Source organism: Pleurodeles waltl, chromosome 7 (assembly GCF_031143425.1).
Source record: "Pleurodeles waltl isolate 20211129_DDA chromosome 7, aPleWal1.hap1.20221129, whole genome shotgun sequence".
NCBI lineage: Eukaryota > Metazoa > Chordata > Amphibia > Caudata > Salamandridae > Pleurodeles > Pleurodeles waltl.
In genome coordinates, this window is record NC_090446.1 from 913,351,525 (window position 1) to 913,378,283 (window position 26,759).

The following is a 26,759-nucleotide window of genomic DNA, read 5'->3' on the forward strand; positions in this document are numbered from 1 at the left end:
ATTCATTCATATTCATTTAATACTTTTAATTCTTAATTTATATGTTCATTAAACATTCTTTAACATTATATCATTTTAGTACTTTCATTTAATAAAATACACAGCTCTTGTGTTCAAATGTAGCGTTTAATACAAATGGTAGCCACGTGGTTCATCATAATTCAAATGTGCATGCTTTACAACTCATGTTATTTTCTCTGTTAGGCCACTAAATGCAGGTTAATTCATCACCATATGCTAACTTCTATGCCACTAATATATTAATAGACTATGATCTCTCTCACATTTAAATAAAAAACGTTCAATTTAATTTCTTATTCAGCTTGTAGAAAGAACAGCAGGTGTTGATGCTTAAGATTTATGTAAATTAAAATATGGAAACTGCTAAATAAAATCCAGAGCAAGACAAGTGTTTGACTCTTAAACATACATTGGTCAATGGAAGAATCTCTAAAGCACTCACTGCCTTTTTTTTTTATTATGAATGGTATTCATATTCCCCACAGACTGACAAGAAAACTAGTTGCCAAGTGCATGAAGCTTTCACTCACCTTTCAAATTTGTCAACTCTTGGACATCAAGTTCATTTTCATCCGTTTTGGTCTTCCTCTTCTGTGAGGGTAAAGAAGAACAAAACAGGGTTTTGTGTTCAAACACTGACCAGTAAAGTAATTCATTTGCCTGGGGCAGGTTGGGGGAAGGGGGGGGGGGGGGTCATTTATTTATGAAGCTAAAGATTCAGTCTCTCCTTGTGCCTATGTAATGTATGGAAACCTGTAACTCCCATATGATAAACTGCACATTCTTTCCTCTGTGAAAATACAACTCAAGTGTAATAACACAGTGATGGCAATGCTCTAGTGTGATCATTTCTTACAGATGAGTTCTGACATTATGCTGCATGCAGTGAGAAGTGGGATGGAATGAGATAAATACACTTACCGGCCACAAAGAGACTACGGGTTGAGTTTGAGCACTTCCAGTCACTAACGTAATGTTGAATAATATATGCATATTTCAATCAGTTGTCTGTCCTTTTTCCTTGTATGCTTATGGTTATACTCTATGGGGCCAATTTATATTTTGGCAGATGGCCTGTTGTTCTGCCATGAGGATGGATATTAAACTGGTGGAGGAACTGCCCGCTGAACATATAAACGAGCGCCAAGCTGGAAGTCATTTATGAAGCACTGGCAGGAACTGCTGTAACAGCAGTTCCTGTCAATGCATATTGCTGTTTGGTGCAGGGTTGCATCAGCATGACACTGCACCAAGCAGGAATATTTATTATTTTTCAAAAATAAAAATAGCAAAATTGGAATTTCTTTTGAGAGGTGGGAGTTACCTTTCATGACGGGAAGACCATTATTCATATTTTGCTGCCCCTAACCACCAGCGTTTGTCTGGTGGTGAGGGACAGTAAAAAAAAAAAAAACATGTCAGTCCATCTAAATTTGGGCAGGCATGTAGCCATTTCTCCGTCGGGCCGTTGGAGAGGCGTGTTTATGGTGGTGATGGAGTATTCACAGCCATTGCCTAACCAAAGTTCTATTGGAATCCGAATCAGATGGGCGGACCTTCATGTTGTTAGAATATGTACTCCGTTGCAATTGAGTATACACAAAGTCAACGTGTAAATTGACCCCCTGCTCAGGATTGATGAATCAAAATGACCCCAAACAAGAATTCTATTTAGAAATCGTTAACCCCAAAATGACTAGGAGCTAACATTCCAGCAATGCATTGATAAACAATGAGGTGTATCCTCCACTGCGCTCCTACGCCTTTGGTAAAGAACTACATCTGTGCTCTAATGTATGATCAAAATGTAAGGACAATACCAACTCAAGTATCCTGCTTAAAATTTACCTCTTACAAACATCAGTGCACTTCCAATCAGAGCTAGTCAACATGTCAAAATAATACACAAGGGCAATCTTGGCACTGAAACTATCAGACTGCTATTCGAAGCTAATGCCATATATGAAGAACGCTAGTGTAGAGCTGATGTCCTGGTATAGACTGAAACGGCATGGCAGGATAGTCAAATCAAAATTTTGGAAAAAGAAATTGAAGACTTAGAAAACTGACCATGCTGGGAAACATCTACAATGTAGAATCTGATACAAGTGGGAAAGAATAGAACACTGTAATTAACTGGTTAGCGCAACATCTTCGAGAAAAGGGCCTGGGAGAAGACAACACTTCAGTCCTACATCATCCAAGTATTGCATTGGCCCACTGAGTACCGTTTCATGTCCTCAAGGAGGAAGGACCCCTAAAAACTTTTGTTGTATATTTTCAAGACTTCTGATTAAAGAGAAGATGATACTTGCAAGAGAAACATGGTGAATCACTAAAAACACTTGAGTTTACTTTTTTTTTTTTTTTTTTAGAGCAGGCATTTAGTATCACCAGGAGGCAAAAGAAGAGGACATTTTAGATCTAAGGGCTCTAGAAATCCAGTGTACCATCTGATTTTGTGTATATTGCACACCTGAAGGTTGTATGGAAAGGAACGTGTCAGAACTTTGAAGAAGTGGAAGTATCTAAGCAATTAAAAGTGCAAACCCTGAGACACTGACAGCAGGTTTCCCTGTTAAAGTGTTTTCTATAGTGTACAGGTTTAAGTGGGGTGCCTTCTTGAGGAGATGAGAATAATAGGGGAAAACAGAGATGTCATAAGATAGACTGGTAGAGTGGGGATAATGGAAATTCACAGGGATACTGGTTTGAAGCACAGCAATCACTCCTTCCTTGACAGGATGCCAAGCTGTTCATTCTAGTATAAAGGTATATATGTACCTTGTATTAACTGTGAACTAGATGCCATTTTATAACCTCCAATTAAAAAAGAAGAAATCAAACATGTTATTAAAAAAATTGACTTAGGAAGGGTCTCTGAACCAAATGAGTTTGGTGCTGACATCTATAAAATCTTTTCTAAATCACTTGTTCCCCATTTTATTAAACTCTCTTTAATTATAGCCTTATACAGGGGTGTGGACTTTAATACAATATCTACTTGTCCATGAGACAGGTTGCTTTTTAAATCTACTTGTCCGGTAAAAAAAAAAATCTACTTGCCCCTTTGGTGTCATGTAGCACGGCAACAAATTACAGCAGCAATCTTATTATGTAAGAGCTCTGATAATAGCCTCTCAGGTTATGTCAGGGCTTCTACTACAGTAGGGCTTAAATACTTGCAATTTCAATCCCTCCTATAGCAATGTCCTTATTTTGCCACCTTTCTGCTGATCTACATAACAGGGCTGGAAGAAGCAGAAAGCAACAGTTCCAGGGCTGGAGTGCCTTTGAGTCTGCAGACCTACTAACTTGCATGTTTTAATGATTTTCACCAGCCCTTGTCTAATTTTTTCCCATAGTGAGAAAGTTGTAAATGTACTCCTGACAAGGGCAGAAGTAGAAGTTTTTCCAGGGTTGGGAAAAAAAGTGGTTGGAGGGAAACTGAACTTGTAAACGCTCAATAGATTTTCGCATGAGCAAATCTACACATGCATATTTGCTTGTGCTAAAATACAGTTCACAAATATTTTCTAGGAGTACGATATCCTGGTCTACTTCTGTAAGTTCTTGTGAATTCATGAAAGCGTCTAATTCAAAGACATATACCATGGGTGCACTTCTGTGACTTTCTTTAAGAACCATTCCATAATTAGGTCAGTCATTAACAAAGACATTTTGTTTTTATTAAACTTATTTCTCTCTCTATCTAATGGTTTTACTGTGAGTGATCGCATTCTGCTCTTCCACAAGGAGCATATTGGCACACAAAGTAGTTTTGCTCAGTGCCAGGAACCACTGTGGCAATCAGTGGCGTAATTAAACTGGGTTTGCCCCCCCTGTAAAGAACATGGAGCTCCCCCCTCCAGAATCACTGAGAACAGGTGCTGTGCTGAGGTGCCCCCCCCCCAAAGGGTGGCTGTGGGGCCTTTGTTACACCACTGGTGACAATGTGTGCTTTTGAGACCAAAACTGTTTTTTTCTTTTTGCCAGTGTTTGTTACAATGGTGAGGGCCTGACAGCTCCCAGATAAATAATGTGTTACAAAAGCCATGTCAAAACAAGACAAGCATTGACGAAACCAAAAGACTCACAAAAAATGTCAGATCAGTTGGCTTTGCCAGTGGTTGTTTATTTTTATGTTTCCAATAATCTTGTTGAAAATGGTAACACTAGCATGCATCAACACATTTTACTAAATGACGCTTCAAAGAAATAGCACCTAAAATTATAGTAGCGAAACGTTTTTTTTCCCTACTTGCATTTTTTTATGAATATTTTATTTTGAAAGCAAAGAATGATCACTCTTGCTTACAAGCTTCTGAAAACATTTGCATCTAGTAAGAGAACATTCTGGGAGCATTATACTTAGCCTCATATTGTTAAACCTAAACTGGAACCACTGTCAGTAGTGCAGTGTGACCTTAAAATGTTTATTTACAGTGCTCACCCTAATAATGAAGGCTTTAATTAATGAATCATAAATACAAGTTTGAACAGCATTAACATATGGACACACATTACCTCAACTGCAGACAGTACCATTCTCTGTAAACTGGCAGCCAAAGGGTTTGTGCTGCAGGGGGTTGGGCCTACTTGTCCAAAGGACAAAATAAACATGAAAATGTGTTGCCCTTGACCCTAAACAATATGTCCCAGGTGTTGGGCCACAGAAATTACACATCCCTGCCTTATAGCCCACTATAGCAGGTTATACCAGCCATTAAAGGCCCGCTCCAGCGTTAAAGGCCCGAGTTGAAGGCAAGGGCTTTTAACAAGGTAGCAGGACTTTAATGCCGGTATAGCCGAGCTACAGCGGGCTATAATATTATTAGAACATTTTGCCACTAGAGGGCAGAATGTCCTAATAAATAAAACAACAGCTGTGCACAAAAACATTGGAATGTTGGCGCTTCGGGCTTCTACCAGACATTAGAAGCCTGGGGCACTCCATTGTTTTCAATGGAGCTTCCAACATTCCAATGTTCTAATACATATTTTCTTGAAACCCTGTAAGAACCCAGAGCAAAGCAATTCATATCAACCTATCATGCTCCTGAACACAGATTATAACATTTCCAAGATAATATTATCAAACTGGTTGGTGTCAGTGGTCGAAGCATTGGGTGGAAATCATTTCATACTTGTCCGAAAACTCACAGAAAGTCATAATTGTTTTTTTTAATGCAGAGAAGGCATTTGACTGATGACCTGGGATTCTCTTTGATCTGTCATGAAATGAGTGGGTATCCCAATCCGATTTACCAGGTCGATATACTGTTTGTACATCACACCTGGCCCGAACAACTATAAACTTAACTCTAAGGGAAAGGATAAACAGTGCAGGATGAGACGGTGTGCCCTCTGCCCCTGCTGTCATTTGCTTTGTTTATAGAGCCGCTAGCAATTAAAATAAATTAACGCTTTCAATTATGTCGTGGATTTCAGGAGAACACAAAAATCAGCCAACACATGGATGTAGAAATTAAGAAAGATAATATATTCTTGGCGATTAGAATAATAGCAGGTTTCCGTGAAGTCTCCGATTACAAAATCAAGTCAAGTAAGGTGAAAATCTTGTATCTTTAGACTATACCTGCATTTCTCCATTATCGCCCACATACATCTCCCCCCCCCCCTGAATTGCATAAGACTTCATAATGCCAGTAAAAATCAAGGGTTTCTGGACCATAACAGTTATAAAGTAGCTGAGTCGGTTTGGGTGGAATACGGGGTGATGGTGCACTCTGGTAGCGGACGTGTGGGTTGAAACACTTCTGAGCAGGATGTTGAGTTCCTGAGATATGTTACCTTGTTTTTCACCATATGACTGTTACATAATAATGAAATCTCACTGTTTACTTCTTTGTGTTTGGATGCATCTTTATGTGTGCCTTCACCAAAGACACAAGATAATTTCATGGCAAGGATAACTGGAGAAAAGCTACTAGGGCAGTTGGTAGAGGCCATCCAGAAGATACAAGAGGTGATACAGAGTACATATTTTGCAGCTTCTGAATTACGGCTCCTGTGACGCACCCAACAGAGAAAAGTTGATATAGGCAGGTTGTGTGACGAAGGCAGCACCTGCTAGATTTCTGAGATAGAGCGGTGGAAAGCTTACCACCTCTAATGCTATAGCACGGTGGAGGAAGGAGCAGCACAGGGTCTCAGTTGGATTTATGAGGACTAGCAAGAGAGCAAGGCAGTCTTTCCCATGTCACCCAGGCAGAGCGGTATAGGACTGCCTACCTCTGAAATGGTGAGGTGATGCCCGAGCTGGAAGTAGACCAGTCCTATGCCTATACGGCAAAGCTTCACCAAGAAGAGGACTGAAGTCCACCATGGGTGCTGTGTCTGCCCTCCTATCCATTCCTTCCTCAAGGGGTGTCAGCGGTCAGGTGCTGTGCAGTCCCTCTAAGAAAAGGGCGGGCTGGCAATGAGTTTGCCAAAGATTACTGTGTTGTAGGCTTTTGGGCAGACCTTTGCAGCAGGGTGGGGCATTATTTTGCAATAAATTGGGGGGACTTCAGCTTCTCAGCCTAATGAATGGGAAGCCATGAAAAGGTAGTACATAGTGCAGGCCTCAATTATATATACGGAGGTGTGGTGCAACTAGAAAAGGACATAATGCAAACGGAGGGTAGGATACTGGATTTAGAGAGGGAAGCAGTCAAACATCCTGAAATGGTGAAAAACGAAAATGAGTAAGAGATATATATTTCTATTTAAATAAATGTAACTACCCTTTCTAAAGACAGCACGCATACAGAGAAAGAGATGCCATGAGTAGAATGTTTGTGTTGTTTCCAGTGTGGCAGATGTCCCATTGGAACATCCTACAGGTCAGAAATGACAGAAGCCTACATATAGGAATTCAGGGGACTGCAAGTTAAATGTTCTATTATCATCTTAAAATATTAAAAACCTATCTGTCCAAGCTCGATGTAGGCAACATGCAGGGATGTGTCATGGGGGGTGGATTACCTAATGTGTGGGTACTCAGGAAGTCCCTCAGACGGAGAGACTCAGTGTGAAATGTAATTAATGCACTTCAAATACCCTCATAGTACCTAGTTATGCTTGGTGATCTTTCTTTTCTGCATAAAATTGTCATGTCATGACTGACATTACCCTATGAGCAAGATAGTAGGATGCAATAAAAGCAGCTTCCAGTTTGGGGATTACATTAGCAGACTAATCCGTCTGATGCACACAAATGAAAATATAATAGACATGAATATGGGAAGGGTACCCAAAGGCTTATGTGAATTGATGTCATTCTGGAATTAATTTCTCCTCTTAGTAATTGAGCACGTGCCCTTAGTTAAGGTGGTGATGTTACCATGATGTTTGTATGTAACGCTGAGACTGATGTGTTTTTCTATAAACAAATCTTAAGGAACTAGACAGTCTTTGTACCTCCTAGCATGGGTGGAATCCCACCATCCCACCCACAACACTCCTCGGGACCCCACCCTCCACACTCCTCATGAAGAAGGTGGGCCTTTCTTTTTTTATTTGGAAGTCTATTTTCTTGTGTCTCAATTAGAGCATTTGGCAGGTGCACTAAACAGACACCACAGCACAACAAGATGCTATTGACAGCCATTCGAGGTAAAGTGAGACTAAAATATCTAATGAGGTCTCCCTTGCCAGAGAGACTGTCTGTGCGTACTGAGGGTTAGTCTTATGATTCACATTTGGGATGGTTAAAGTGGTGCACCAGATGCACCACTATGAAGCCTGCCAAATATTAAGGAACTATCTGAGGGAGCTGTGGTTTTGAAATGGATGGAGAGTGGATGCTGTGAAATGGGACACATATAATGGTGATGATTGCTCGTATTCTAGAATGCCCAACTCTGCTTTGGTTTGCAAAGTTGACCAATTCTGGTGTGGGAGGGGCTCCCTGGAAGACAAGCTGTATCTGCATCTTCAGTCTATAGGGGTTTTCTAGCGAATCTGTGGAGGCAACTCTTTTTGTACCCTCGATGGGGGGCTGTGGAATGCTAAGCGTAACTTCCCACTTTTGATTGAGTCCAAGAGGGATTCCGACTTTGAGATGGCACTGTCTGAGGTAGATTTTCAGAGATGGCTTATAAAAGGAAAGAGGGTGGCCAGCCATGCCTACTTGAGTCACACCCAGTTTACACTTTGGCATAGGATGGCTCTATAGGGCCTCAGCAGTCTTACATATGATATATATCCTTGTCATCCTGTCAAATAACCACACTGAGGGGAGGATGACTCTAGATTCCTTCACATGGTCTTTAAGTGCCAGTGGATTATGAAGATACTTAAGATAAGGGGGTGGTGGGATAGATTTCTGGCACAGCTCCTAAGCTACGCTGCTTGGAATGGATACCATTACAGAGAAACGGGAACATCAGGCATAACTTGGCATCCCTATGCCACTTGCTCAGCACGCAAGGCATTCAATACACAAAAATAGTATCCCGTAAAGCTCAATCAAAACGTAAACTTTTGCCATAGTCGTTCTAACAAAAATATATTAATGTGCTATAATGCCCTCTCCTTTTTCTAAAGTTCTTACATTTCCCTTGTTCTTTAGAATTTTTAAGTGACTCCTCTTTTATGCATTTGTCATACAAATACATAAAAGAGAATTCACTTAAAACGACCACCTCCTCCCTGTGGATTGCACATTGAATGAATAAAGAACCACGTTTTTGCAATTTAAGTAAGAAAGAAAACACACTGTGAAAAAAATGGTTTTATTGTTTTTTTAATGGTGATTAGGTTTAAAAATATATTTGTAATTTTAACAATGATGATGCTTCAAGTACTTGAATGCGGAGTAAAAACACTACGGGCAATTAATGAATAATTAAATAAAATGTTTTACTCTGATTGCTTCCGAGGATCCAGTGTCAAATTAAATAATTTCACTATGGCGAAAGTTTATGTTTTGATTGATCCCTATAGGGTAGCATTTTTGTGTATTGAATGTTTATAGTCCAGGCACTGTGGGGTGAGGGTGAGTTGGGAATCCCACACGTGTTTACACAACAAGCAAAGCACAGCAATCCACTGGCTGTAGGCTGCTAAAACCAGGCAGGGGCTTTTTGAACCGAAGATGTCTGAAAGGACAAAGACAAAGGAAACACACATGATCAAAACTTGTAGTGATGAGACACTTCACAAAGATATATGTGAACAGCAATATCTGCTGCAGGATTTGTTATTTCCCCTTGGCAACGTGCCGTCAACATGCTGTGTGAACTGGCTACTTAACCCATGGTGATGACGACTGGTGTACTTATATTTCACGTAACTCTATTGTGTTGATAGATTGGCCAATAATTTACAGGCGCAGTTCCACTTATAGTGTGCACTGTGTGCCGTGTACATCGGCCACTTCATCCCTCACATCACATTAAAAAAACGTATGGATATACTCTGTTTTGTCCATTATACTTATGTGCATGCCTTTGTTTGCATGCATTGAAAGGAAGTAATCTAGACTGTTTACTATGTGGGGTGGTAGCCCCTCAATTTCAGAGCGGAGTTGGAGTTGCATTTCTTATCTGCTCCTGGAGGCTGGATGCATAGATGTTTAATTCCAACTTCTGAAATTCATCTACAATCACAAAATTGACCAGATGGAGATAAAACAATACACAAAAAAGACATTATATAGAAAGAGGCAATGTGCTAGAGAATGAAGCATTAATCTATAATGAACACCGTATGTTTAGACTAGTGTATATATATATATATATATATATATATATATATATATATATATAAATAAATATATATATATATTGGATTATTTATTTGTTATATGGTTTGTTCCCATGAGGCTTCTTTGCGGCACTTCACACTTTATTTCTCGATGGGATGGCAATAGTGGAAGATAGTAAATTATTTGCTGTAGCAAATGTAAATAATTATGACATTAAGGAGTCAAACCTATGATAAGCACATAATTAAGAAATAGCATTTTATCAAAAGAAGTACTGTATCACAAAATGAGGGAATTGATGTAAATGGTCATCTGGTTCTATAAACTGTAACTCATTACAAGGTCATTATATGATTTGGATTCTCATACTGCCATAAGGAGGATTGATTGTGTAGGAATAGCTCTACATGGTTACGTGAGTGGTTTGTGTGTGTTTATACCTTTAAGAGAAGGTGTCGGCAAAAATGAGATCCCTTTAAATCTATGTTTTGCACTGCACTATGGGATGGCCCAGTCGAAGGCTTTTTGCTGAAAGGCATAGGCCAGGTTTTCTTTTTGGCACCTCACACTTTATTGAACAAAATAATAAATCCCTTTTGAAAAGTAACTAGTCGAACTGGATTTGTGCCGTCTCTCAGAATTGCCCAAAGAACAGTGTGCAGACTGGCACAGGCTTCCTGTGAGAGAACCATATATATATAACACACATACATATATAGTATATGTAAACAGATGCATAGAGTGTAATATGCTGTTTTTATCATTAAAGAGTGTGGGGAAAGGACCTCATGAGTCATGATACCCCTTCCTCAGCAATGGCAATAATAGAACATTATATACTCTACGTATCTGCATATATGGTAAACACTAAGGTACTTTTCAAGTGTAGTTGTTTTTACAAACGCCATTTATCCACAGCCAAGATCTAAGGATCTTGTGCAGTTTTTTAATACCACATTCAAAAGATGTGTGACTACTAGGAGAGGTGTTTCCATTTGCAAAGGCGTTGCGTGCAATCTGTGAGGCTGTAAAAGCCGTTTTCCTCCTGCCAATGTTGGTGTATTATTGTAATAAACTCGACCAGGATCCTTGCACTGTAGCAATACATGTAGCGCAGGAATGTGTGCATAAACGTGTTGTTGCTCAAGCCCAGTGACATAACTGCTGACTTTGAGTCCAGACTACATGATTGCACGCTGCGATTCCACACGTCACTTTATTTCCAAGTGTCTCGGTTCCTGTGTCTGCAAAAACATAGCAAGGCCGCCTGAACTGAATGCAATAATGCAGAGGTAATGGGAATGTCCAGTACAGGACAAATGCTTTCTCCTGGAATGAGACCACAACACTGAAGTTGAGGCATCCGGGACTTAACGCCATATGCACCCACAACCAGACACTATGCTGAAGGCGATGCTTACAGAACTGGTCACAACAATGCAGATTTTGCCGCCAGAGTAAATCAATAATTAAGAGGCGCGTAATGTCCCCATTCAGCATCTCTCATACGCTGGCCAGTTAATTAAGTTTTGCAATTACATGTTTCCTAATCATTTGAGAATCATTATCAGCCGTGCGCTAATTTTCACATTAGATTTATTGAGCTGGTCCTTGGGTCGTGCCTCTGTGATGTGTGAGGCAAGCTAACACATGTGACTTATATCGCAGTTCTGTGTGTGTATGTGCGCGATAGTGAAGTTTAGTAAAACATTTTCCCTCTACTGAAGTCCAAACTATTGGCTTTGTCGGTGCTTGTTATGCTTTCGCGCCATCTTAGTGATGTCAGCTTTGGTTAATGCTATATGCTGCGTCTGCAGTATTTATGTTCTCATTAAGCAACAGCTGCCGCACACCGCACGAGCACGAGCTCAGACAACCGATTGGGCGCTCTGCCCCAAGCATGACACACGCTACTGCGCAACTTTGCGCTCCGGGAGGGGGAGCCTACAATTACGGTGGATAAGCCGCCATATTAGTGATTTCTTGGCTAGAAGCACATTGGCTGGCAAATGTGCACTGAAAAGCTGGAGCAATGTTTGAAAGCAAACACCAGAGTTAAGTTAAAACCAGCAAAGGCAAATCCAATCTCAATCACTTGTGTCTGGAGCATAAATAAAAGTGCATGGATACTTCTATTTAAGCAGTAATCACCCACGTGGCCATTCTTCTTTCACATAAGCAACTATTCATCCATTAATTGTCTCATATGTGCATTTACCCACTCATCCATTCGAAATACCACAAACACAAACTCCACCATCATTGAAAAGGAAGGCTTAGCTAGCTAGACCTGTTGGCTTTGCGGCAGGTTTGCGAGGCAGTGAGATTGCAGTCAGTATTGTTAGACTGCTAGTTTGTGAAATGCATGAGCACAGGTGGTAGCTTGGGAGTACTGTCTGTAGGTAGTTTGTGATTTCTAGTGTGAGCCGCGTGAGAGAGCTGTTTAGCAGGGCTATACTGCTAGTCTGAGGGGTCTTAAGAGCGTCTGAATGCTAGTGTGTGAAAGTTTAGATAGTATTGCATATAGAATGAGACTGCTTGTCTTTGAGTGTTCTGAAGGCTGTTGGTAGTGTGAGGCTGATGGTGGTGTGGGACTACAACTCTGAGAGTGGTGTGAGAGTATTGTCAACGTTGTACGACTGCCAGTCTGTGAGAGTACTTTTCTTATTGTGCAGCTGCTAGCCAGCCTGCCTGATGAGGTGGGAGAGCGGTGTTGGTTTGTTTAAGACTGCAGCTCTGTGAAGAGTTTCAGACTTCACAGTTTCTCTCGTCTGTGAGGGGAGTGGGACTTCTTGTAAGTTTGTGTGGCTCCTAGTCTGCATGGGATCTGAGCGGTGTTGGTAGCGTGAGACTGCTAATGGGAGGGGCGCATGAGTGCTATTAGCAACATCAGGCCGCTCTTTAACCATCAGATAAGATGCACTAACGACAAGTCCAGTGGAGAATGCTGAACGTCTAAGAGCCATGTTAGTTCTGTAATGCATGTATGCACTTAGTTGTAGACGGGGTTTTAAATGGAAATGTAGAAATGCCAGTGTTCACTGTCCAGGACACCAGCTTGCTTCTGAAAAGTCCTAGTAATCGCCTATTAAATATACTGCAGCAGTACTGAGAAGTGCAGGCACTCTTCTTTAATTTGAAAGGAAGTACAGGACCTGCCCGTTTAAAGCACTGGTAATAGAAAAAAACTACATTCCAGTAATAGGAGTAGCCATGAGAAAAGAAAATGCTGCGATCATCCTAGTGCCATGCAGAAAACTATCACTGTCAAAGTCAGTAGGTCTCACCTATGCGAGAGCTATTGGCTTTGGCAATGTGTTTTAGCTATGTTGTACACCAGTGTGCCTGTTGTTTAGCAAAGCTAGCAGTTAGTGGTGTGGAGTGGGCAGAGAAGGGTAGATTGGAGTGGGGTACATTGGGGTAGAGTGGGATAGACTGGAGTGGGGTAGACTGATGGAGTGTGAGAGACTGGAGTGTGGTAGATTGGAGCGGAGTAGACTGGGGTGGAGGGGTAGACTGGGGTGGATCGGAGTAGACTGGGGTGGGGTAGACTGGAGTTGGGTAGATTGGCTACAGTGGATAGGGTAGAGTGGAATGGGGTAGTTTGGGGTCGAGTGGAGAAGACTGGACTTGGGTAGACTGGGGGAGACTGGAGTGGAGAGGGCTGGAGAGGGGCAGATTGCAGTGGAGTAGATTGAAGTGGTGTAGAGTTGGGTAGACTGGAGTGGGTTAGACTGGAGTGGAGTAGATTGGGGGTAGAGTGGAGTGGGGTACATTGGGGTAGACTCAGGTTGAAATAGAGAGTTGGCACTAGAGTGGGATAGATTGTGCTAGTCTGTGGTGGAGAAGAGTGGAGAGGAGTGTGGCAGATTAGAGTGGAGTGGGGTCGACTGGGGCACAGTGGAGTAGATTGGAGTGGGGTAGTTTGGGGAAGTTTGCAGTGGGGTAGTTTAGGGGTAGAGTTGTAGCTGGGTTAGAATGGAGTGGGATCGACTGGGGAAGAGAGGGTTGGAGTGGGGTGAAGTGGAATGAGGTAGAATGGAGTGGGACTAGATTGAAGTGGAGTAGATTGGGGTACAGTAGTGTAGATTGCAGTGGGGTGGATTGGGGAAGAACTGGCTAAGGCGAAGTGGGATAGACTGGGGTGGAGTGGGAAAGGTTAGACTGGAGTAGACTGTAGTGGAGCAGAGTAGGGTAGATTGGAGTGCTGTAGATTGGGGTAGACTGGAATGGGGTATATTTGGGTAGATTGGAGTGTGGTAGATTGGGGTAGGATGGGATGGAGAAAGGTAGATTGGAGTGGGGTAGTTTGAGGAAGTCTGGAGTGGGGTAGATAAGGGTAGACTTAGGTAGAGTGAGGTAGATTGGGGTGATTTGGACTGGAAGGGGTAGCTTAGAGTGCGGTAAATTGAGGTACGCTGGAGAGGAGTGGGGTAGATTGGAGCATAGTGGAGTGGGGTAGATTGGATTGGAGTGGGGTGGATTAGTGTAGACTGGTGTGGAGTAGGCTGGAGTGGGGTAGAATGGAGTGGGGTAGATTGGGGTAGAGTGGGACAGATTGGAGTGGGGTAGATTGGAGTTGAGTGGGTTAGACTGTGGTAGAATGGGGATAGATTGGAATGGGGTTAATTAGGGTAGACAGAGGTGGAGTAGGGTAGACTGGAGTGAAGTGGGTAGAATGGAGTTGGGTAGAGTGGGGTAGATTGAAGTTGAGTGGGGTAGATTGTGGTAGAATGGGGATAGATTGGAGTGGGATTGAATTGGGTAGCTGCTTCATGCTTGAAACCAATGAAATATACACACTTGTTCCGCTCCGATGAGTACCTCAATGCCATCATGGGATACAGGCTACTCTGCCTGTGGCTGAGACCTTACCAAACAGCAAGGTAAGATCTCACCAAACAGCAAGGTGAGATTAAACCACAGTACAGGGACAGGCTGCTGGATACTTGGGAACTGAGACATGGCCACATGGATGGCAGATGGGGACTGTTGATGGAGGGCAGCCCTACAAGATCGGATTTTGAAGGTTTTTAAAGTGGTTGAATTCATGTAAACTGTTAGTGGAGAGTGGGAGGAAGAGGGAACTAAGGTGTGGGGAAAAATTTAAATAGGTGGAAAAGTTGATGTGAACAAGAGGAAATTACGATTTATTTAGGAGAAGGAGCACTGCACTTTTGGTCAGACTGCATTTTCCTGGCCTGACCATTGTTTTTCTTTAAGGTCAGCCGATTAGCACATTTTATTGCAAAGTTTTAAACATCTTTTTAAAATTGTATTGAATTTGTAATGAAGTTCGGTTTTTAAGGGGCAGCCATTTTTACTACACTGTAGAGGCCCACGGAGGTCCACCATCTTGGGGGGTTGGCAGTCTAGTTGACCGTTTCCCAGCTTTAATAAAACCGGTCCCGGCGTCCGCACAGCGGACGCGCGCAGTGGGCGCGCCAAAGGCAAGCCCGTCTGCTCCTTCCGTGCCAGGACGGGGTTAGGGGCCACTCCCCCTGCATCAATTAAGTATGGTAAGTCCAGATACCTTTACCTATTCGTCAGGTGCGCTAAAGGACCTTAGGAAAAGAGTAGGAGAGGGCTGCTACATTTGTCCCAGCGATGCGAGGGAGACATGGTCCTGCCCTAGATGTGATTGGACTCTGGAAAAGCCTATGGGTCCTTACTCAGATCAAGCAGAACCCTCCAAATATAATGTGAGGATTCAGCTAATAAATTGCCGCTCTCTGCCAGCACACAAACTAGACATAAATCTCTTGCTGAGCGAGGGGGCACCAGATGCCCTCTTTTTGACAGAAACGTGGCTCCATGAGGGTTCAGGGCCGGATTTAGCTCTTGCAGTACCCAAAGGGTATGTGATAGCAAGAACCGATAGAGATAAAGGGAAAGGAGGGGGAATAGCAATTATTTTTAAACAAGATTTTCTTTTTAACTATAGTCCCCTTGACCTCGCAGGGTGTGAGGGAATGATTTTTTTCATTACCTTCAATCCTACGTTTACATTCACGAGAGTACTACTCTACCGCCCCCCCGGGGATTTATGATGAATTCCTGAACCTATTACCAGAGCGGATGGCAAGTCTCATTTGCAATAGGCTGAATTTTACCTTATTAGGAGATTTTAATATCCAAGTTGATAATTTAGAACTGATGGCAACTAAGCGGTTAGTGAATGATCTGGAAGCTCTGGGATTACACCAATTGATCAGAGACCCCACACAGGAGAAAGGGCATACTTTAGACCTGGTGTCTAGTAATCTTTCATCGTTGGTCGCACTACCCCCTAACCCTGTAGCATGGTCCGATCATTTTTTAATCACCTTAAAGGCTAATATAACTAATAGGTTTGGACACCACCATCACTCCAACAGTAAGATTAGGAAGTGGAATAAACTGAAGGCAACAGAATGGGTCAATTCACTGAATAGAAATAAAAAATATTTTATGAGGGACCGGCAGATAGACCCTACCTCTTTTAATGAGTGGATCTCTGATAGTCTGGACAGAGTGCTGCCCTATACACCCCTCTCTGGGCAAAAGAAGGGAGGAAAGGCTCCCTGGTTCAATAACCACTTAATGACATTAAAGAGGAACTGTAGGAAGATTGAAAGGAAATGGAGGAAATCACTAAAGGAGGAGGACAGAGAAGAGTACAGAGGTTCAATTAGGTTGTACCAGAAGGAGATCAGATTAGCCCAAGCGACCTTTTATGGAGATAAAATTGAAAAGGCGGCAGGATCTCCAAAATAAATTTTTGGTGTGCTCAAGGAGCTATTGCATATTCCTGCATGCCCGGAAGCAATGGAAGCTTCAGAAGAACGTAGTAACAATTTTGCCTCCTTCTTAAAGAAGATTGAGGACATCTATGAAAACTTCTCAGGGGAAGTAGGGGGAGTCTCAGGGCATGCGATGGAGAAGAAGGAAGGTGACAATGTTTTACAGAGTTTTCTTCCCATCTCCGAGGAAGGAGCTTTGGGGCTCCTCAGTAAATTAAAATCAGGCTCTCCACTTGATCCCGCACCTCCCCATATTATTATGCAGGGAAGAGTAGCGCTAAATCCGGTAATAACCGAGCTGTTAAACAGCTCACTACAAAGTGGGATGGGGCCGGACTCCTGGAAACATGCAGGGGTCAAGCCCCTTCTAAAGAAGCCTAATCTAAATGGAGTGGTCTTTAAAAACTACAGGCCTATCTCGCTCCTTCCCATGATGGCAAAACTTATTGATAAGCACGTAAATATACAACTATCGGGCTTTTTGGAGGAACATAAGATTTTGCATATAACTCAAATCGGCTTTAGACCGGGCCACAGCACTGAATCTGCCATGATTGCGGTTACGGAAGAAGCGAGAAAACGAATGGACCAAGGTCAGGCAACTGTAATAATAATGCTGGATTTGAGCGCGGCATTTGATACGGTCAATCATGATCTACTCATTCAAAGAATGGGAAATAGTGGGGTTAAAGGAAGGGCGCTTAAATGGTTAAGCTCGTTCTTACAAAATAGAACCTTTCAAGTCCTGGATCGTTCTTTTTTCTCAGCCCAGTTGAAACTTTTATGCGGAGTTCCGCAGGGCTCATCTTTGAGTCCCACTCTGTTCAACATTTACATGTCCCCCCTAGCAGAAGTCATAGAACCCTTTGGGGTATCCCTGGTGTCATATGCGGACGACACACAGCTGGTGGTTTCCTTCTCCTCCAATAAGGAGGCGGACAACTCGGCCTTGCCTGCCTGTCTCCAAGCGATTGCTTCCTGGATGACAGAAAGCAGGCTGCAACTCAACGAACAAAAGACATAAATTATGTTTTTAGGAAAACTGGCCAACCCTGCTAAAAATATAGGACCAGTAATACATTAAGATTACTTACCCCCCCCCCCACCCCGCCCCAAGCTCAGATTACAGCCTTGGGAGTTTGGTTGGATCCCAAACTCACCATGGAACATCAAGCAAAGAGAACGTCAGCCACCTGTTTTGGGATTCTTAAGCTACTAAGGAAGATTATTGGTCTGCTTCTGCCATTGGCCAAAAGATTGGCCGTACAAGCCCTGATTTTATCCAGATTAGATTATGGAAACAGCCTCTTTTTGGGATCTCCAGGTTATGTGGTGAACAAACTACAGGTGGTACAAAATGCTGCAGCACGTTTGCTCTTTAATCTGCCTAGGACCACATCAGCTAAAAAAGCTCTGATTGAACTGCACTGGCTTCCAGTGGCAAAAAGGATAAAGTTGAAGGCTCTTTGCTTCTTCCACAGAGCTCTATATAAAAAGGATCCTCATTATCTAAAATCATTAATTTCACGATATACACCCACAAGAGTTTTGAGATCGGCCTCTAAGGCCCTGGTAGTGGTACCCAAAGTAAAGAGAACATCATGGGGAGGAAGATCCATGAAGTACCAGGGAGCCAGACTTTGGAACTCCCTACCCACGAATATTCGCATGATGAATCAGGAGACTGAATTTAGGAAGGCCATTAAAACCTGGCTATTCTAAAATTCTTCTAAGTTCCCCCTCTCCAGGGAAGTTTGAGATTACTCCAGTATGTTCTAAACTTTTCAAACTGATCAGCGCTACGAGGCCTCCGGGTAGCTGGCGCTATATGTCTCAATAACATAACATAACATAACAAGACAGTGTCTTGTGTCACTCCTTTTCACTGTGATTCACACTGACAACCTTCGTGCAGCCATTTTAAGTGATTCTTATGTGTATTGCCCTCCCCGATTTTCCCGATCAAACACACTTGCTTGAAAGGATGCACTGCGACGGCAGTGCTAAAAATCAGCAATGTCTCTGCTGGGGTGCCAACCACTTGACTTTAGGAACATGACTTAAACCTGAAGCTCTTTCACAGGACAGATACTCTGAGCAGTTAAGAAAGTCAGACTAATAACCTTTCTAGCAGGTGACAAAGTGATGCTTGTCCCCAGACTGTGGGAGTGTGTGTTGGGGGTGGGAGCGGAGTGGGAGGAGTAGAAGACAGTACTTCAATCACGAGAGGAGCAGCGGACAGGCACTAAATACATTTGATTAATCTGTGCTTGGTCCCTGCTCCACAGAGACAAAGTGATGCTTGTCCTGTGCTGGCCAATTAGGAGGCAGCAAAGAAGAATGAAACTGAAGCCAGAAAAATGGTACTCAATTGGCTGGCTTCAAGCCCTTTATTGAAAACAATAGTGTATCGCAAGCGAGTGCATGCGCTAGCTCATGCTATTGCAGGACCCACTCTAAAAATAAAACAAATATGTCTGCAGCACGAAGGGCAGCCTATAATAAATAAATATACACCCTAGGAGCTACTACAGCAATGGAAGATTCTACCCAGAGGTGCGCTATCATAGGGCGTAACCACAAAATGGAAACAAGCATTTCAATCCAATGGGTCTCACATCTACTCGAGTTAGAGCCATTAGCTTTGTAAATTCCTAACTGGACTTTTCTTGCCCCGCAAACTGAAAATAAAAAGTAAAAACTGTTGACATAAGCGAGCCGATTCAATGTGCCGCCGTGAGTGCGAAAGAGAGAGACAAAACGGAAAAAGAAATTCGCTTGCAGTTAAAGTTATTGGCAAAAGTGCAATTATCCATGTAACAGGGTCGATGGCCAAGGCGGTAACAAAATCGCCCTAAATAGGGACAAAGGTAAAGCAGTTACCAACGAAAACAAAGGATTTTTGAAAGGCAAGCCCATGAACGAGTGATAGTGATGGGTGTGCAGTGGGCGTGGTTAAAAGCCCAGATACATACCAACACGTGGGGACAATTTTTTTTTGTGATAAGCTTAACAATGAGCAAGAGTGCTAAATTTGTGGCAAGAGAGAATGCTAAACTCTGGAGCTATTTATTTGCTCCCCAGTGCTGACATGAACTCTTAGTCCCAAGTAACAGTGATAGAAATAGGAGTCTTCATAACAAAGAAGAATACTCTGAGATAAACTAGGAGGTTTCCATGGAAACATATGAGACCCCTGCATGAACAGGAGTCACTGACCAGACATGGTTCGACATTGACAGCACTGACTCAGAAACTGAGCGGAGCTCCAAAAGAGCTGTATTAGAAACAAATATACTCTATGCTCGCAGCCGTAGTAGCACACTTCCTGCGACACATGTGCAAGACGGATGACAGTCTGCAGCACAGTGAGTCTCAGAGGAGTGCTAATAAAAAGAACGGCGGAGCTTCATAACAACTTTTGTAAACAATGTTTTATTTTGGAAACTCCAGTGTTCTTTTTATCAGCAAAGAGCAATGCGCTCTGTCTGAGGGCTGTGGGTAAGGCAGCTACAGTGATGGAAGCACGGGTCTGATTAGTCTCGACAGCAGAGTATCACAGCGGGAGCTGTGCAGCTCTGCTGCCGAGCATAATAATAAAACAAGCATTGACAAAGTCAACAGATTTCACCTTTGGGAGCTATTGGCTGTGCTAAGAGTTTTAGACAGGTTGCACAGTATCCGTGATGCTGTGCAGCGTGGCTAGTAATCAGGGGAGGAAAAGCCTACTTGGCCAGCTCCCTTATTTTGTAGGGGCATGCACCAGGGAATGCACATGCACAGAAAATAAAGCAAGCATTTTCTTTTTTTGTTTTTGTTTACCAATCCAAGTTGGATGGTAAAAAAAAAAAAAAAAAAAAACAAGGGGTGGTGGGAAGAATGCGCCTGGGGTAAAGAATACAGCTGGGGTGGGGGGTACACGGATCCATGGATGCACGGGAAAGCAACGCAGACGGCGCAGTAAGCAACACAGAGGGTACAGGGAGGGATGCAAACGGAGACAGAGAGAGAGCAATTTGGAGGGTGCGGAAAGCAAATGTGTAAGAGAGAGTGCAACAGAGAGGGCAACATGAAGTTAAAGCACATAGAAGAGCAGCTCAAAATGCAAAGATGTATAAATGTGAAAACGTACGTAAGAGCAGCTCAAAGGACAAAGTAGACAATAATGAAACGTTTGTAACGTTATAAACAAATCTGTATAAAATTGTAAACACACTGAGAGCAAGTCAAAGGAAAAAGGTGTTGAAAGTAAGATCTTTTATAATGTTATAAAAATAAATGTGCTGGACGAAGCGAGAAAACAGAGATTAGAGGGAAATGCTTCATTCTCATGGAGTGCTTTTAGAAAATGCAAAAATAGAAGTTCCAGAAAAGCAGACAATTGTGGAAGGATAAATGGAGCCAAACAGAGATGGTAAATAGGCTATGTGACCAATTAAGACTGGCTGGACAGACTAAAACAAAAAAAACCATCAAATGGAAAGCAAGAAAACAAAAGTGACAAAACAAAAGGACCATTGAAGCAGTGAACGGAGTTCCTTTCTAAGGCAGCTACCAACATGTCCACAGTAAGTCTTTCACAACCAGATAGCTGTGCAATCTGGCAAGTTTCGGTCTTAAAATGAATACTTTTTTTGGTTTAAATGGTTTGAAAAAACACAAATAGTTGTGTCTTGCACAGAAGGAAATCTTTATGTGTGGATGTGCTTCTTGTGAAAAAAGCAAACTGCCAAAGTTAGCCAACGGCTGAAATGGGTAAACCAATTGCCCTATGCAGTAACATGCAGGATACAAAAATGAATGAACATAATACCAGACCAATTAATAAAACTACCTGACTGAAAGCCCTTATAAGCCCCATTAAAGGGGCATGCATTACCCAGTGGCAGTCACCACTGGGTAGTCATAGTTAGGATCGTGCTTCATTAGAAAATGCATTTATTGGTTTGTTTATATCCTTGCCACAGTTTGACAAATCTTTATAAAACTTTCCAAAAATCGTTTTTTTTTTCCAGCTCCTTCCTGGAATGATTTGCGGTGATCCATCAAGGAGGAAGCCAAGAAAAAAAGGAGGAGGAGGGGATGCGAGTCCCAAAACACATTTTCCCCACTCAATTTTCCACAGGAACCTCAGACACAGCTAAAACCCAAACCGCTGAACGGATTTACAATAATTTGGCAGAAAGCTAATTCTTGGTCCATAAAGAGTGATTTCATGATTTGGGTACATTTGTTCTGTAGTTTTTGAGCAATTAATGCTCAAAATAAATTGTATATTTCACACCGTGAAGGATCTGCGGCCAACAGATCACCCAGAGGGATCTGACTAGCTGCCACCACATCAACAAAGATGTGGCTGCAGCCACCTAGGGCTCAGGACTCGGTCTGGAGTCCTAAATAAAGTAGTTAGAAAGACATAAGGGAGAAGCGTAGGGATGCCCTAAATCCTGAGGTCTGGCGGGCCGGTCGCAGAAGAACCCAGCCTATAGCCCGATTTTTTTCAATTTTTTATTATGATTCAAATTTGCAGAGGATCTGCAAATCAGCTGCACTTTGTTTAAAGTGCTATTATTAAAAAGAAGCACCCCCAAAAGTCTGCTCTCACCTGGAATGATCTTTTTAAATTCTTCCGCCAGATACAAGCAGACTTCTTTTTCGCTGCAAGCACTTCTGCAGCCAGGGAAACACAAACTGCTCCCACTCAGAGGGCGGAAGCAAAAACAGCAGCTCCTTCTGGGAGGGAGCATTGCCGACTCCTGTAGCCTGGTTGGAGCTGGCTGGGTCTGCAGGGGCCCTGGGGCTCCCCCAACTAGTGGTTCGTAAGTGTCCTGGGCGCCCACTGGGTCACTCACCTCTGACCCCGATGGATGGTGTCCCCCAGCATCAAGGAGGCTCAGGGGGCGCACCGCCTGCCCCCTCGCCTTATTTAACAAGAAAGAACCCAGGGGATGAGGTCCCGGAGGGCATCTTTGGTACGGGAGCTGCATGCCCCCATCCCCAGTAATTAAATGTGTCATTGTGTAACATAACTGGTGTTCATGTAAGGCACTCCAATACATTCAGGCCGAGTTTGAGCTATATAAAACTGCAAAAAATATATATATATATATATATATAAAATAGAGGGTGCGCTGGGCATGCACCGGGACAATAAACTGAATAATGAATAAGGGGCAGTAGCTTTTAATATTCACTGTTCCAGCATGGTGTGCCCCATAATGCCCATTAAGGGCTTTTTTGATTTATTCTTTTTTTTTTTTTTTTGTATGGTGATGCCCCTAGGATAGGGAGGGGCACCACCAAGCATTAGTTTAATGTTGTCAGGGGGCTGAAGGATGTACAGCAGCCTCCCAACAACACTAGAAAAACAGTAAGCCTCCTGCATCTTTAAAACCATGACCCCAAGACAGCCTACCATATTGTTTTAAAAACACTACTATCTGGAGCTCTATGTTCTTCAGCTGGAGTACAAGGTTCTCTTATGGTTGTTTTTATGATTGCATTTTTCTGCACTGGAAAATGTTGAAAGAAAGACTCAGATATGTTTATGTTTTTTAATATGTTTCTTAAACATTTTTAAGGCAAATCACTATTATTAAACATTGCATTGAGTGACGTACTGAAATGTACACTACAATAAAAATACTGGTGATTTTTGGAGAAAGACGATAAGAGGGTCACTTTTGATGCTTTGCTGTGATTCTGTGGCAAAGTCACTAAGTGCAACCAGCACCTGTGCAAGCAGAGGGCCTTATGTGGCATGGGGATCACCATGGGCGGGGTGCTACGGCCAACACCCCGTCGCACACGGTTAAAGGCCGGTGGCTTTACGAATGGTAATAAAATGTAGCTTTGCGTTAAAAAAAACCTAAAAATTGACAGAAAAAAAACAAAGGGTAAAGGGAAATTATAGTTAGGTTACAATGTAAGAGATAACTACAATCAGTGAATTTCAATGGTTTTGTACATTTGGAATGGTGTGTTTTATCTGACTTTTCACATAACTATAAATATTTACTAAAAGTATGTGTATTTTTCACTGCATTAGGAATGAAAACATCATATTTTAGTCTGACTTATCTCAACTGAAAGCAGCAAGCACATTTTGTCCCTGTAAATTGCACAGTTATTCATACAGATGTCCACAGCCACGTAAGTATATAAAATCTGATATTATATATTTAAGCTGGCCAGACCTCGGGCCGCTCTGTGGCAGGTGGGCCCTCCGACCTGAAGGATTTGGTTCACACAAGGGGCCACTGTAATACTCCAGCATTAATCAAAAGGCCACTAAGTGATTAGACACTATAAAAACAAAAAACAGCAGTGGCATACACAGTAACACGTAAGGAGTTAGCATAGATTCACAGATGAAAGAGTGAGATTACCCCCCGTGCTATTTTACTAAGTCCCACGTATATCTCTGTCCAAGCACCTCAGATCAGAGCAACAGCAGCCTCAGCCTTTTATGTGCTGAGAGCCGTACAGCCTCCTCCCAATGTGCATCTAGATTAGACATCTCCAACAAGTGGCTCAGAATGCTACTGGCAAACTCCCCAGCTACTCAGAAGTACTTATCCTCCATACCACCCAGACTACTAAATATTTTTTTTTTCGATAGGTTGAAATAATATATGCATCACAAAAATCACACACGTGAATTTGCCATGAAAATGTGTGCATTTCAGAATGCATAAACTGGTGTTTTGAGAAAAATTGATTTAAAAATACATTTAAACCTGATATTTGAGTGATAAATCATGCAGTACCACTAATGTTTTTACCTTGGTGCCAGTGGCACTGTATCTACGGCTGCCATGTGTCACCCATGTAGTGATATTCCAAACTGATAGCACATGTTTACAATTCTGCTGGTAACCCTGCCTGGTGCACTGAGAGGATCACTGCTGGTAATCTTGCATAGGGTGGCCACTGTTGTAATCCTCCATGATGTGGTCACTGTTACAACACTAATAATGTTAATAGGTGTGAATGATGTTCAGTGAATTAAAGTATCTCTAAGGACAGAAAAGTTTGCAAACCCTGGTCTAGACTGTCCCTGTCAAAGACCAACCGGGGATTGTAGCCAATCTGGAGTCTGCAGAAACTAATTTGTCTCTATGAAACTGGGGCTGGGTCTATGAGTAAGTCTTAACATGGCTACTGCTATGGCGTGTACATATGTTTGCCAGGCAATGCTATCCAAATAATTTTAGGTCTAACAGCTAGGCTATCTGCAAGAGCTTTTATTACTAAAGTTGTAAAATATTCACAGGTGCGCTTTCGCCATGCCCTCAAGTATTCCCTTTTATCTCATGCTATCCGCTGTTTGGTGTGTCATTGAACTGCTACCGAGTGTGCTTGCTTTGCAATACATGAAGGACTATTTTACATATCTAAAGTAATACACTGCATCATCATACAACTTCTTTCTCCCACGGAGGGATTGCAAGCAAAAACATATTTTTTTTTTTGTTTTGTTTTCTTCCCTGTAGCAGGTTTTTTTAACATTTTAGTCAGGACTCAAAATGCTAACAGGATGGTTTGGCTTTACCAAAGCTTGTTTATTTCGGGCTTTTGTTTAAAGTGTAATACCGCTCGACATTACCGCTTTGTTGAAAGTGCATAGGCAAAGGAGTGGTGTAAGAAGTTCATGTTAATTATGCTGGGTGGCACTGACGAGAAACAGAGAAGAGGCACATACTGTATAACATCAGGGTTTGATGTACCTGAAATGTCGGGAATAGTTCAGTTTTCACTGCTGTGATATGTAACACTATATGGTCCACAGTGCAATCGGAGACTAGAAAGTGGGAAAGGTCAATTACAGTCAAGGTACTCCTCTTAAGGACATTGATGCAGGTTTTTTGAGTTGCAACTATGACACATTTCTGAATTTGTGCTTTTTGCTTGCTGATGGTGACACAAAAGAGATAATTCCTTCAGGCGCAGAATTAAAATGGGACTAAATTATTATGCTGTATGGATATTTAACTGCTTACAACCTGGCACTGCTACACTCCTCTGATGAGCTCAAAACAGAGTGAAATATTTCTTATTAATTGCGATGAAGCAAAATGTGAGTTAATGTAGCATCACATTAATAGATACAATGAACATGATGCATGGTAACTTATGGTACTGAAAGTTGCAATTGTGGTTTAACAATGAAATATATACCTACGAGGATCACAATGTAACAGGAGCACAGAAAATGTTTTTTTTTTTAAGCTAAGGCATACAACAGATAGTTTGTCGGAGTAGGACCACAAAACATCATTTTAGTTTCAAGGTTTCAGTCCTTTCCTGAAACTCAGAAATTAACCCTCAGAGGATGAGAAGGAGTTTCAAAGGGTGGAGTCCTGGGCCTTGAGGGATCTCACACCACCACCACCCATCCCCCGCAAGTGGGATGTTGAATGCCCAGCGGGTTCAGGTATCGGGACACCACCGCAGAATGTCCAAGTACAACAGGTCAAGGACTCCATCAATGTGAACACACTTCCCACTCACCAAAGAACTTCACTGACACCAGGAAAAAAACAAGCATTTGCAATGCAATAGGTCTCGCATTTTCTTGAGTTAGAGGTATTGGCATTTTAAATTCAAAACTGGACTTTTCTTGCCACATAAATTGGTCAACCCTGCCTCATAATTTTGTGTTTTCCTGCCATATAATTCCAGTGGCCCAGCATTTAACTAAAGCACTTCCATTTACCTTCTTCCTCTATCTTAAAACATATACAATTATCATATAAACCTTCATCAGAAATGAACTTTCAGCATTAGAGTGTAATGCTCAAAACATCGTAACAGAAAGATCATTTGGGACGGATTGGAGGGTGACAAGAAAGACAGAGTCGGGAGTAAAGATGGAGAGGACAAGTGGCGTAACGGTGTCATGGTCACTGGAGTAAGAAAGGAAAATGGTTGACTGTCATTTTGGTATGAAAATACAGCAGTAATTAGAGTTGAGAGAGGTCCATCAGTATCTGGCCCCAGTGCCACTACACCTGTTGCTCCATTGATAACTAGGCCTCAGGAGAGAAAACGGTTGGCGCAGAAAAAGAAAAACAAAGGAATACAACAGACCAAAGGAAGAAAGAGAAGGTGTTGCAAAGAAATAAAAGAAAGAAGGGAAAGAAAGAACGAGAAAAAGAAAAACACAACTAAGAAGAATTAGAGCAAACATGTGAGACAAAAGAAAAAAAGGGAAGGAAGCTAGCGCACAAAAATAAAGA

At 42.2% G+C, this 26,759-nt stretch overlaps 1 protein-coding gene across 2 annotated transcripts in view; it reads right to left on the reverse strand.

Moving 5' to 3' along the window:
* CCDC69 (coiled-coil domain containing 69) overlaps window positions 1-26,759 on the reverse strand; it is a 134,542-nt gene that overhangs the window by 74,488 nt on the left and 33,295 nt on the right. For both annotated transcript variants that reach the window (XM_069199581.1, XM_069199582.1), the window contains exon 2: window positions 552-612. In XM_069199581.1, coding sequence (XP_069055682.1) covers window positions 552-612 — 61 coding nt within the window. The remainder of the gene's footprint in view (window positions 1-551; window positions 613-26,759) is intronic.